Here is a 15,210-nt window from a genome sequence, read left to right as displayed (position 1 = left end):
TTTGTAATATTAAATGTAACCAATTTATATTAGACGGAGATTTTGGGATCTTGAAGTATCTTGTCGGATGTCGCATTAATTAATACCGACAAGAGAATTGTACAATATTGTACTGTGAATTTTCTCTCATTTAAATTCATTTTTCTGTCACGATTTTCGGAATCAATAATTTTATATCAGTAAAAATAAGCAAATTAAAACGTGTTTCCTACGCATTTTCTTTTTGTGAATTATAACACACGTTTCGTTTTTAACAATGATAGTTACCCAAATAAATATTAAACAAATATAAATGGACGAAGTATTAAATAAAGTAGTTGTGTACAACAGCGCCTTGAAAAACAAAAATCTGTCATTCTTCCAACACTTCAGGAAAAGATAAATTTCTTTATATTTGTACGTTTTATCTGTTTTTGTGCGTCCTCTTAATAAAATCTCATCTTGATAATATTTTTAATTTAAAGAAAAATCTCGTATAACGAAATTTCAATATTAAAGTTATAAAACTAATTGTGCGTTTCTTATTCGCTTATTAAATTTAATTATTTATAAAAATATAATACACAAAAAATTTTATTGAAGAAAACACACAAGAGCCTGTAACGTCTACGAAGAAATAAATTTTTGGCACTCTACGACAACATGATAGGACACTCTTGAAATTTTCCTTTTTTCTAAAAATTAATAATATGTAGAAAGACTGTGCAGTAAGAAACAGCCACTATTTATGTTGTTTTGCAAAAATTTATTTATATAAAAACCAAGTGTGACAAAATGACAAAACAGTAGTGGCATAGATGTCAATACTGGAATGTTTCTTGTTTGAGTAATATTTAAACCATTATTAACGTCTTCATAGTTTTTAATGATAACAATAATAATGTATAATAAAGAAAAAAGGTTTGAATCTATCTAAAATTTCAAAATTAATAGATCAGACACTTTCTAAAGGATCCTAAACACTATGATAGAAAAATAAACAACGGTCGACCTCATACTGTGAATTTTATTAGGATACCAGCAGTATTTTTCAATATGACTACGTAAAATGCAAAGAATTTCGCCAAAAATTACTGTTAACGAAGAAGCACACCCAGAATCGAATGGCGTGTATATACTGTTTACGAACGAGCAAAGATTTACGCTCGGTGAACCAAAATTAGTAATGTTTTCCACGACCTCAAAAAGGAACCAATATTTTAAATGGAACGCCAAAGGAGAGGAGGTGGAATCATGATTTAGGAAGATTAATTTGACCCCAATAGGGTAAAGAGGGAAAACAAACATTCATTTCACGGATGCTAAATTAAGAAATAATGACTATAAAACCAATTTATGAAGAAATAATGCAACGTGGCTAAAAATTATTTCGAAAAAAGTAACAAAAGTGTCATATCATGGCTGGTGAAGTCCCTAGATTTTAGTATAATTGAAAATGAGACAATTATAATAATGATTCTTAAAATGAACATCGCTCCGAAATTAGCATGCTCATCTTTAGTACAGCTCCTATCGTTTTTTAAATATTGTCTTTCATGCTTCACTGGCTCCAAAGGGTATTTCACCAGTTTGTAAGAATAGAAATATTCAATTTACGAATTTACTTTCATGTAAATATTTAAAAATACTATATATAAAAGGATTCTAGAAGCTATAAAAATGAAAGGAAACTGTACACATTATTAAAAATAAATGAAAACTCTATTTCTTTCACACGTGTCCTATCATTTTGTCACAACCATTTTTTACATACACAAACACAGTTTCTGAAAAAATTGCGTGAACATATTACGTATGTTAATAAAAAAATCATAATTTAATAAAATAATAAACAACATTAAATGAATAGAATTTCTTTTCAAAAATTTTATTTCATAATAAAAATAAAAAAATATTAAACTAAATATGTATAATGCTAAAAATATTATCATTTTAAATGTATTATTGTTGCAAAATTTTTGTTGGAAAATACAATACATAATCGAATTGCCTATTGTATAAATAAATAACGACTTAATAAATAACTATTACTTAGTAGACAACGATATTATCATCCGATTTTTTACACGTACTTTGTAAAAGAAAGCATTGCGATCAACGATTCAACATTGTGATGATATATTGTGTGTTTGAAGAGCAATATATTTGCATTTATTATTTTACTTAGAAACACCCTTCTACGTATTATTAGTTTTCCGAAAGAAGAAAATGGATAAGAAAATGGATCAGGGATATTCTACTGTTTTGTCGCAGAGTGTACATTTAATTGAATGTTTCATCAAGACGACCGTTATAACAATATGTGCGGATATGAAGAGAATTTAAACTCACCACAGGTGTAGACGATCCTCAAGTAAGTTCTGGTATCTATGCTGCAGGGTTCACCGAACGTCGAACTGTTTGCCACTACGGAGCAACGTCGCTTTCCGTGGCACAAATCCATCACAGTTTCCGTCGCATGTGACGCCATGCAGGCTGTAACCAGGCAAAATTGATTTATTCAGCGTGTCCGTACGATGCTTCGCTAAAAATGGATTTTCAATTTGCCAGAAATTGCAGAGATCATTCGTCAAATGAAAAACTGAATACCCGGTCAAAGAGTTTACTTTACAACGTGAAATGGATATGCCAACTTCATCAATCCGTGACTTATAACCCAACATTTGACGCCAATTCTGGACAGAACATTCATAAATGACCGCGAAGAACCGTTTCGTTTCATTTTGTACACAATTAATCGAAAGCTTGTTCCATAATTTTATTTTAACATTTGCACGCGTTTCGTGGACACGTGCGTACTTTATAATTACGTACGTCCTTCGTTCCCTTCCTATTTTTTATATTTTTTCTTTTTATTATCTTAAACTTCAAATAAAGTGATCTAATCCGAATAATTTATTCGACAAGATTATGTATTTTATGTACCTTTCATACTTTATACAATATAGATTGTTTACCTTACATTTGTGAAATATAATTTAAACGTAAATATACGAATACTTATTCATAAATATTGACTGAACAAATTTTTACTTAAAAATTTGAACTTCAGTTACACATACTTTCAGGGAAATCTGTTACATTCAACTTGCATAGTACTGTACTTACTCTTTAAAATTATCTGTCACTCATGTCTTTGTTAATATAACATTATATAATTTATATTATTATAATTATAATAACAATAATAAGTAATATTTCTTTATTGCACACAGGTGTATGTCAAAATACAACTGAAAAGAAAATACAAAATAGAAACACATATTTTAAAGAAACAGAATAAACGGAGAAACCATTAAGTTTTTCAGTAATACCTTTTTTCTAAATTACGAAACACATAATGTTCAATTTTAATTCATGAATTACTTGTAAATCACCCATTATATAAGAAAATGGTACTGACACAAGTTTTGTTTAATTAGTCTATTTTGTACATGGAGTCGTGGAGGTCATATAAAGGTCAACATTGGTTTTTTAAATAAAAGCATATTTTTCAATAGACTAACTTATTCAACTCGCTATTTCTTACAAAAAGTTCTAAGCCATTTATAACGAACAATTAAAAAATGATGTAAATAAACAACAATCTCAATTTGCTATTTCTATAAAAGTTCGACTAACTATAAGATTAAAAGTTGTTCATGATCTAATTCATCGACTAAGTTTAGTCAAATGTGTAAATAGTAATTTCTCTTGTAAAAACAATGTCTAATGTCAATTTACAAATAATAGGTACACATGGGTGTTCTTAATTAAAATATCTTCTGAAGTAATGACTTTTCGTCAGAAATTGCATAGTACTCTTTTGTAGAAAACGAGTTAAATAGACTAGTCCTTTAAAAAATATGTTTTTATTTTAAAAACCAATGTTTACCTTCGTATAATCTCTACGCGTCCATCTACAAAATAGACTAATTACACGAAATTATGCCCCCCACCCCCTGGAAATTACTCAATTTTTATCGTTTATAGAAAAATAAATATATCTACAAAAATAACTAATTACATTGAATTACATTTTCCGCGAAACCAATGAATTTTCGTCTGAACTACTTTGTTACACAATGAGTAATTTACAGATTGATTTGCATTTATAGATTAAAATTGGACATCCTGTATAATGCAGTCTGTTGATTATAACTATTTCTTTGAAAAATTTACAAACGTAAATTGTTGCTACGAATAAACGAGTTCAACCAAACGTAATAAACCAGAGAATATCATACAAAAACTATTAACGCGTATGTTTTAAAAATACATGAATTTTTCTTACGTTACAAGTTACTACAGGCTTCTAATATAAAACAGATTCATTCAAATCGTCAAAATACAATTCAAACTAATCCATTCAATGTTACTTTAGAATCCTCGAGGGTGTTCATACATTTCTACTAAACCCCAATGCGTTAAACCACGATTTCATTAATCTTCGTACATTGATCAAAATGAGCTAGACTAAGGAGCCACTTTAGCACACCATCCTGACAGCATGTTCCTTTGTGCAAACGACACGGCAGAACCAGCCAGTGTGTCGCAGCATGAAGGAACATGCAGATTGAAACGATATCGTGAGCGATAATATTATAGGATACCACTCGAGAAACGACTGCTAAACGTTCCTCGCTGCCACGTTCGAACGAGAAAGGTTTTGAAATAATTAAAGCAACCAGTCAACTACAAAGGGAACTACTTTATTCGAGTCTGAAAAATTGATGAATGATTCGTTCTAAATGGAGTCTCCATAAAACGATTTAAAAATTTTTTAAAATTCTTTGATAAATGAACAAGTCATCCCTACTACTAAGAGGGGAACTTCCTTTGACACACCGAAGAAGCTCAACGTCGAGCAGATCGTGTAATGTAACCTGATCTAGGTCGAATATCGGTGGAACAATACATACATATAGTACATAATACAAAGATGAAACTATTTTATTTTTGGTTTTTTTTTAAATGAAACTTTTATCAATGTATTTGTCACTGACGTCAATGACTGAAGTCACTGACAAGAATATAGATATTTAAGGCAATAGATCTTTAGAATCGCTTCTATACGTGAAGTTTAAATCCACAGCAATACAGTTGTCCCCTGCTAATACTCTACTTTTTCCCTCGATACTGTTCATGGAGTCATCTCCACCAATTTTTGAAACTGCGTCGGCGAGGTGAATGTTACAAGCCTGGTCATTAAATGTTTATACATAAGACTAACCGTACATTCTTTAAAACGTGGTAAACGAGATTTAAAAATCAGGAAAAAGAAATACATAGAAACCAGATGTTGTAGGCACTAAAAATATGCAAAACAATTATAAATGCGATACAAAAGAATAGATTGATAATTGTTACTGAATATATTGAACGGTCTAACGTTATTAACAAACCAGCCTTCACTATCTTTAGGTTGAGTTATCATATAAAAATTATACAATTTGTTAAAAAGCTACGTATATGTACTTTAATTTCTGCACAATTTAAAAATGTTTAGAATAAACAAATCTTGAACGTTTCTCTCTATTTCATTCATTCTCAGTGTTTTTCACTTTTGCTTACAATGCGAGCAAGTTTAACACAGATAACAGTTAGTAATTCGCAGAAAAATACCTTTCTCAATAACGTTCGCATCACGGATTCGACCTAACGAATGTTAACGAGAAATCACTGTACGTACATGAATGTCATTCATTTGATTTTTCGATATTGTTTCATGTTACGTTACGTTTTGAGGGTTCTTCAGCTATTTTTCGAACATAAAATACATCATTCTATCAAACAAAACAGTTTGTAAATTGTTATTTCATGCTTTTAAAAGAATCAATGAATTTTTTATCGAAATGGTCTCGTTTTTAAAAAGAACAAATATTGTGGAACAAAACTGTGTTTCCTGTATAAACATTTACTTCAAACAAAACTCGTTGCAATCGAATATCAAACTTAATGTTTCATATATACAGTATTATGGACAAATTTAAAATATCGGCAGTTCAAATTGTGGAACCAGTTTCTCAATTTCTATTAAACGACATTCTACTTACATAAATTGAAAATTAAATTTGTTTAAAAAAAAATTTCCATTTGACTGCATTATTTACTACATATGTACTGTCAAGTTTTTTTAAAAACGAAAATTATTCTTCGACTGTATTATACAGGGTGTACGGCCACCCCTGGGAAAAATTTTAATGGGAGATTCTAGAGGCCAAAATAGGACAAAAATCAAGAATACCAATTTGTTGATGGAGACTTCGTTAAAAAGTTATTAACGTTTAAAATTCCGCCCTGAATTTTTTTCTCGAAAGTGGGGTAGGATTTCGAGGGTATGTGTATTGACCAAAAATGATTGCAATTGACCACCGCAACCAAAAATAATTTTTTCAGAATGATTTAAAATTTTTTAATTTAATTTTTTAATAACTTTTTAACAAAGCCTCAATCAACAAATTGATATTCTTGATTTTCGTCTTATTTTGACCTCTAGAATCTCGCAAAAATTTTCCCAGAGGTAGCCGAACACCCTGTATACGAATAATGACAATGATTGTTCGAAACATTAATTTTGGAAGCTGTCTCAATAAGAGCCCTAAGGAGATGTCTTCTTTGCTCAGAAATAGACAACATTCTTCTTTGAATAGAAATTCAGAAGAACGAATAAAAAATAAACCACTGGGTGGAATAAATTAAATTTACAATTATAAAATAAAATATTTCTCAACGGACAGATAGCAATTCAACTTTTCAATTTAATAAGAGCTCTAAGTAGATATTTTCTTTTCAGAGGGCTGGATAAAATTCTTATTTTTATACGAATTTCGAATAACGAATACAAAATTAATACCTCGCAGAATAAAATTAAAAATTTCAAATGTAGAATGAAATACAGCAATTCTTGGATAACTACAAGTTATTTTCGATTAGATAAGTGAACGATAGTCATCTCGACTACTGACAATAAGAGGAGATTCCCCTTGACATACACGAAGCTAAATATCACAACATATTGCAAAGATGAATCTTGTTGCGTTGCAACGTATTCCAGCCTCAAGGCCATAGTAATATCGACCCCAGCGCAAAAAAAACCCTATAGCGACATTTGTCCGGCAAAGACCTTCCCAAATTTAGAAAATAGCAGCATGATTTTATAACCTAAACACCGTCATCCCTTGCATCGACCTCGACTTTCTCTTTCCAAGACCACCTCTTAGTCCCGATCGTCCTTCCACTTTCATTCCATTTTCTTCTCTAAAAAAACCATCCCACGACTTTCCCACGCACCAATTATAGAATTGTATCCTCCCAAGTTTTTCCACCATTTAAAATATCTAATGCTAAGTAAAAATTGTCATCGCAAACAGTTCGTTCCAACATCGAAACCATAGAGAACCTAGAAAAGCGCTCCTTTAGTATACTAACTGTAGAATTCACGTAGTCTCAACGCGATTCGGTTACGTCTTGTAATCGAACAGTGTATCCGCGATACACTGACCAAACGCTCGTCTACGACGTTCAACAAATCTTTTTTATTTTTGTTTCCTTTTCAATGAAATTTTTACCAATGTATTTGTAAGAGTTTTCCGATTAAAGTAAGACCAAACACGATATAATTTGTTTTTAATCTACTTCTAATAGAGTATCAGATCGTGTGTCACAAGTGCCAAAAAAATGAGTTATTGTCACTCTTTAAATATGCAAATATGATCCAAGTTATGTCGTGTTTGGTCTTGGTTTACTCAGAAAAACCTTACAAATATATTAGTAAAGATCCCATAAACGAAAATTCTTCTTGTAACATTATGTCACGAATCCGAGGAACTAGATCTTGTAAAATATTGTGTAAGAGCTCCGAAACGACACAACCAAAATGGAATCTTTATCATCCGAACGTGGAGTCGATTTACGGCTTACATTGCTCGTCCTTTTTTCCATCAAGCAAATACTTCGTTCGTTTGTCAGCGTTTCGCTGGGAACCACTAGAAACGCATTGAATTTTTCATTCTGCGAGCAGAAAGGATATTTGTAATTCCTTTCTTCGAGCACACTTTCAACTTGAAAATTTGGGAACCGTCTAATCTGAAATATTTGTAATGAAAAGAAGATAAAGGTAACTAAAACCAGCAGGTCGTGTGAGATCCTTTTACAGACTGATACGTGACCAATGGTCTGAACAATTTCATTGTTCTCGAGGGTGATGTCTACACGAGAAAACCGTTCAAATATCACGAAGGGGTTGATGGTGACCCGACCCATAGCCTTGGTGTCGTAAAGAGATGCCACAAATTTCAGCAATTCAAATCGATTGATAAGAATGTAGAATGTAAAAGTGACTTTGTGCACACGATCCTTCCTCTTCATGGTGTAACCATTACAAAATTGAATCTAAGAAAAAGGATTATGCAAAAAAGGAATATTCTAAATATTTTTAGAATAGTTTAGTTTTTGACTAGAATTTTTATTAGAAATGCTTGGTACAATATCTTTTTGATAGAATTATCAATAGAATATATAAAATTTGGAGCAGTCTTAAAAACAAAATTAAGAGAAATGCTCAGCACACCCTTCAAACTCGAATTCCTAATTGTTGATACCCTAAAGTTTATAATTCTAACAACCGAACTTAACTTCTTGAATATCTTTCAAAATTTCTATAAAGTTATATTTTTTAAGTAACACATTATATAGCTGTACTTTTGTATTCTTTCTTCAGGTATTTTATATCCATTTTATAATCAATACTGTGCCGTTTCATACCTAATCATGGCATTTGACAATATTTTAACTCTCAGTTCCGAACAGTTTGTAATAGATTCAAAGGTGCTTATTCAGAAATCTGAATATGTAATCTTTTGTTTCATAAAACAATCCTAAAAAATCTTCAAGGCAAGTTCACGCAATGTTTAATATTTTATACACAAAATTGTAGATGTGCGTATATGTGCATTAATAGTTATGTTCAAGCAAAAATTTGAATTTCTCATTTGTAACAAAATACATTGGAGTTGAAATTTTCTGAAATTTATTTTGCAATCTTATTACACTCTTTGTGCAATATTATAATGTTGATGTCATACCAAACTTTAAAAAACACTTCTCAACGCTAATATCTAATTTTAAATATTTTTTTTCAATTATTTAATAATTTTTTTCTCAACAAAAAACTATTTAATAATAATTCAACATTTGATCGTATAATATAGTAAGTTGTAGTAACTACACTAAAATAATGAAACTTAATACACGATCAATATTTCAAACGTTGAGTGTTCAAGTTTTGTTAAACTGTAAAGTAAGATCTATGACATACTATTAAAGCTAAATTGTTACGGCGTTATTTCAAAGCGTGTACTAAATAGAGTTGCTTCTTGAGATTCATAAGCTGACATTAAACTCTATACCCTATATACACTTTCTTTAACAGCGCGCTCATGAATGTTTACGCGAGCATAAACATTTAATGATCAAACTAACTTCCAAATATCTTTTCGACTATTACCTTCCGTGAAAGCTTCGTCATCTCTAGAATAATATTTAATGAAATTAGCAAGGGAACTATACTCCCAACACGGTCCCTAAGTCTGCCTACAATATAAAAGTTACAGTATACTCACTGAACGTTGAAATTTAAGTATACATCAAATATATTTTTTATTTTCGACTCATAGAAACAATTCAACGAATATGACTAACAAATTTATTATCCAGGTTATAAAACTAAAATTTATTAGCAATAAGCGATCAAGATTAACTTTTGCTCGTAAAAACTCATTCAGCAATAAACATTTTATTAACAAATTAAAGTAATGAGTTTGGTCGTGAGAGTTATTCAGAAAATCTAGTCAAAGTAATTTTTTGTCGACAAATAAATAAATCTATGTGTTAAAAAATCTTTCGTTCTATCTATGTAGTTTTCAATTAACATATAGTAAAGGAACAATCATTTATAATTTAGTTTTTAGATAAACAGAAGGGTTTATTCTTTTCGATTCTTTTCATTTGCCACAATTAAATACAGAAATTAATATTGATCGCAATATTATTAGTCCATATCTTTTTTACTAATTTTTCTATCTATAGCTAGTTATTAACCTATTTTTTACTAATATATCAACATTTCCTTTCCTTGTAATGAGTTCTGAACATATGTGTGAAAGAACATATACTATTGTAAATAATTCATTCTTTCTTACACATATTCAATTATTCTTAAATATATTATATGTAATTATATTATGTAATTTCATTTAAAAGTTTTAACACTTCAAACTTTAGAATAAGAAGGGAAAAAGAATACGCGTCCCAAATAAAATTTTTCACAGTAAGTTCCCTACTATTTGCACGTAATTTCTCAGCATTATTTCCCATATAAAATTGTTTGCTTTTATTTATTTTAGTTCTGTAAATTTTTATACATTGTCCTGCAGAAGACCGAAACGTCGACAAATAAATTTACGTTTTCTGAATTGTTCTTGCTATTACAAAAAAGAAGTCTCAATTTTATTGTTACATAAATACTAAACAATTAAAGAAAATAAATTTCAAATTAATCAATAATCAAGTACAGTCGGCTAATGGAATTTAAATTTATATGAATACTGCTCACATTGTTTATTTACAACAGAATTGGTTTAACTCAACATGTCCATTAATTACTACTTGTTATTATTTTCCAAATGTAGAGTGAAAAAATTACAGAAATATGAAGTAATACTGTTTTGAAGAAACACTACTCTTCAATGTAATATTATTTTAATAATACACAGTAATACTATACTCTTTTTTACTAACAAGAAAGATAATATTCTAAAAATATAATATATCTTGTCTTATGAAAGTAATACAGTAGAACCTCTATTATTTTTTATTATCCAAAGAAAACATGTCATAGAGTACCTCTTTTCTTCTCAAAGCATTCATACATTATAGAACAAATTAAATGTTACAAGAATGTTACAAAAATATTTAAAGAAATCACATTGTATCAGGAACTGTTTTTATTAAGAATCTTTTAAGCATTCTTGCAATTAGTATCAGAATCATACATATTTAAGAAAATCTGTTTGTATTATTTCTCCATTTTTAAGGATATTATGTTTGTTTAATCTTAAATATAATTAAAGCAAGTGTACTATTATGTGAAAATTCTTTTAACCAAACAATTGGATTTGCCTATTAGAAGTTCTACCGTATTTAATTTAAAAATGGGATTAAAGAATCTACATTCTTTGGTTTCTTTATTTCATTATTCATCCTAAGGAAAGCGAAGCTGATCAAAGAAGTTAGAAATATAAATATTATAAATATTACTCACTTTCTTCTTTCACACCACGTGGTTGAGGACATTGAAGTGATTCGTGCTCCGTTCTGCCAAATGATGCACTGAAAATGGCAACCCTCTGTCCTGGATGACAGAGAAGATTGATAACATCATTTTCACAGGCAACCTTACTCCTGAACTCATCTGAAAGAAGAAAGAAGTTTTTAATAAATTAGCTGCTCCGCTCCTATTTTTACCATCACATAAAATGTAATTACATCTTCGAGTTACAACTTTTAACGACACAGCTTCATTACTGAAGTACTTTGTCAAAAAAATATGCGCAATGGTGATCACAAATTTTACACAACTGCCATTTCATCCATAGGACTCATAATTCTCATGCAGTTAAAAAAAATTTTTAATTTTTAAAAAATTACAGAAATATTTATTATAAGAAAATTAGGAATTGCACAAGTTGTAAATATGTAAATAGTTTAGGGTGTGAATTTACAATCTGAAATAAGACTAAAATCAATTCCCTGTCTTATAAGAAAGGTATTATTTAAATGAACGAAAATTTCGAAATAATATTTGTTAGGACGAACACGTTACAAGGCACCTTGATCACGTTTTTATTTAAACAAAAAAAGGAAATATTAATTAAATATGCGTATGTATTGTACATCTGAGAGGAGATGGCTAGAAACAGAACTACTATGAAACAGAATCTATGTACGATAAAACTTCATTAATAATTATTTCCATTACTTGTCCACTCAATTTTGTCGTAATTTATTTGATTAAAGTACCTCAATTCGTTTTAATTTTATGTTTTTAACATAATAACATGCGAAATGCAAGGTAGAAATTCAAATAAAGCAAGTGCTTTTATGAATATGAAAATATGATTTTTTTATTCGCAAGAATGTATTTCGAAAATTTTGTAGAATGTATTCTCAAACACGGGATATTAGGAACTATGAGGTTATGGGAGAATAATTCCATTCACTGAATAATTATATAGTATATTGTCTGTTGTAAATGAAAGGTATATCTTTACTTGTTCTTTCCACGAGGTCTCTGTGCTAACTAGTCTCATCGATACATCCACCGAAGAGATGAAAAATTCGTTGCTGTTCGCGATCAACTCTTATCTCAATCCCTAATAAACACATGGTTTCTAAAACCCATGGCCACGCATACAGGAAGTGAGAGTTTATACTGCGAAGATTGATTTTTGTATCGAGCTTACTGCGTATGAAATTCAACACAGGACAGTAAACAGGTCAACGTTGCAATAATATTGTTTCTTTCTGTTTTCGTTTCTGTTGAAAAATATCAAATCCCCTTGCATAGGAACTGATTAAATAAATATATATAGACAATATTTAAATAATAAACATAACCACTTTAATTATTCTTTAGATATTACATAGTTTAACATAAAATAAATTGCAGTAATGCCAACCCTGCGGCTCGAACAAACGACTCGACTCGCCTCGAACAGAAGCCACGGGAATCCCCGCACGATCTTCAACCTTATTATAGATGTCGCTACTTTGGCCGCGTGCTTATTGCCGCGAGATTATGAACGGCTCAACATTACAAAAATCAATTCTCAAGTTTAGATGTTAAAGAAAATATATCTGAACAGGACTCTTGAATTTTAACAGTTTTGATCTTTTTTAGTGTTGAATTTATAAAGTCAGGAAAATGTCTCTCAAATGTAGTATTTCAAGTCAATTTTAAAGCTCGACCTACTTTTTTTAGATGTATAAAAAAGTCATTTCAAACAATTCTTAATAACAATTCATAATTTTTGCCATTTCAAACAAAATCGATGCTTGATAACATTAATATCCATCTTCAAATTTTAATTTAAAAAATTACTTTGCAATTTTTTGCTAAAATTCAGTTTATTTCGGACACATTAATAGTAAATCTAGAAAGAGATAAGAGTAATATTTTAATAATTCTACGCAATGAAAGGATTGAGTGGTACTTTATTTATTGAAATAAAATCGTAGATCGGAATAAAAATGTTTTTGCAACGAAACGATATAAATCTTTCTTCGATCGCACAAAGAACTTGACGAATCTCTCGAAGTATTACCAAAAATGCATGGTCTTGAAATTGCATCAGCGATGTCCATCGCGATAATTTTCGTCCCAGCACGTGCACATGACGCGTCCAGTGAGATCGCAAGAGACTCAGGCAAACAGAGACGCTTTTTGCGACGTCGTCTTCGTCTCGATAAAACCTACATCAACTCGTTACAGCCTGCGGTGTTGGTGAGGTTTCAACGAACCTAACCGAATCGGGCGTCCCTTCCAGCTGCCGATAATGCGTTTTTGTGGTCGCGATCGTTGTGTCCTCGCATCGCGATTCCTGTTGGAGCTACGGTTGCGACATTCCACGAATTTTCACCTGTTCTTGCGCGAGGTCGACGCACCAGCTACACATTCGATAAAATTCCAACGGGAATTACCGGTTGCAGACCCTATCGGAGACTTTGCACAAAGTCATTGTGCTACTCGGTAAAAATCTTACTATTCGTGTCAGAATATTAACTGAAATGTTGTATGCAAGAAGCGAGCATACTTGCGATTATAATTGCCAGAAAAATATAAATAAATAAATGCCTGAAGCAGGTCATGTGTTTCTTCTTGGCGTGTTTCCCCCTCTTAAAGGAGGATCGGTCAGGGTACTTGGTAACAAACTCTGAACGATTATGCAGGGTGTTCGGCCACCCCTGGGAAAAATTTTAATGGGGGATTCTAAAGGCCAAAATAAGACGAAACTCAAGAATACCAATTTGTTGATGGAGGTTTCGTTAAAAAGTTATTAACGTTTAAAGTTCCGCTCGTACTGAATTTTTTCTCGAAAATGCGCAAGATTTCGGGGGTATGCCTATTCACCAAAAATGATTGCAATTGAGCCTTGCAACTGAAAATAATTTTTCCAGAACGATTTGAAATTTTTGAATTTAATTGTTAATAACTTTTCAACGAAGTCTCCATCAACAAATTGGTATTCTTGATTTTCGTCTTATTTTGGCCTCTAGAATCCTCCATTAAAATTTTTCCCAGGGGTGGCTGAACACCCTGTATAAGGAAGGAAAAGTTTAGAAATATTGTTATAAAACAACAACAAAATAGATGACATGAACTTAATCTTACGTGAAACGAATAGTCATTATTCGTAATAAACATTAAAAGTAATTAAATTTGTCTGACACTTTTCACATCAATTAAATATACTGGAAGAGTAAAAGTTGTAAAATAACTACGTATAAAGTTGCAGTAAAAGTAATAACTATATACAAGGTTATAATAAAAATAAAATGCCAACTTAATCAATATGATTGATCTTCTTGCTTAACGAGACAAGATAGCCATATCATGTTTTAGTTCTTCCTCGCCTTCTTTTTTCTTTCCCAACTCTCTTCTGTCCAATTTCCTAAAGTAAGTTTGCGCTTTCAGTTTCGACATCCATTTTTCTTTTTTTTTCTTTCATGATATAGTTTTAATCAATCACTTTTCTTCTTAGGCGAAAGGAACGACTATATTGATTACGCTGATACTTTACTGTCGTTGTAACTTTGTATTCTGTGGAGAAAAATGACCTTCACAGGTAACGCACGTTTGATCAGACGTCATAATCAATCTTCGTAAGGTAAAATTATTTATTTGTCGCTGTCATTTTATTTTCTTGTAATACTACATCTTTTTAATTATGAATGTGTAAAATTTGTATCCAGATAGAAATTTAGACAATTAGGAATTTAATTGTTCAACCGAACAAACATCAAGTGTAAAGTGATCTACTATGATTTTATTAAATACCTATTATTTGAACAAAATTTTGCATATTTTTAACCTCATTTCAAAATTATTTTGCTCTCTGTGTAATACATAATAATTACTTTCACTTTTCCACTTGCTTTCGATTACATTTA

General features: G+C 30.6%; 1 protein-coding gene across 2 annotated transcripts in view; it reads right to left on the bottom strand.

Annotated features, from left to right (window-relative positions):
• LOC143345880 (uncharacterized) overlaps positions 1–15,210 on the bottom strand; it is a 295,421-nt gene that overhangs the window by 185,042 nt on the left and 95,169 nt on the right. For both annotated transcript variants that reach the window (XM_076773446.1, XM_076773444.1), the window contains exons 3-4: positions 11,303–11,452; positions 2,332–2,475 (exon numbers count right to left, since the gene is read on the bottom strand). In XM_076773446.1, the coding sequence (XP_076629561.1) occupies positions 2,332–2,475; positions 11,303–11,452 (294 nt within the window). The remainder of the gene's footprint in view (positions 1–2,331; positions 2,476–11,302; positions 11,453–15,210) is intronic.

The sequence above is a fragment of the Colletes latitarsis genome, chromosome 9 (assembly GCF_051014445.1).
Source record: "Colletes latitarsis isolate SP2378_abdomen chromosome 9, iyColLati1, whole genome shotgun sequence".
Classification (NCBI taxonomy): domain Eukaryota; kingdom Metazoa; phylum Arthropoda; class Insecta; order Hymenoptera; family Colletidae; genus Colletes; species Colletes latitarsis.
The sequence above is the reverse complement of the archived record's forward strand: the minus strand, read 5'-3'. Positions and strand labels throughout refer to the sequence as shown.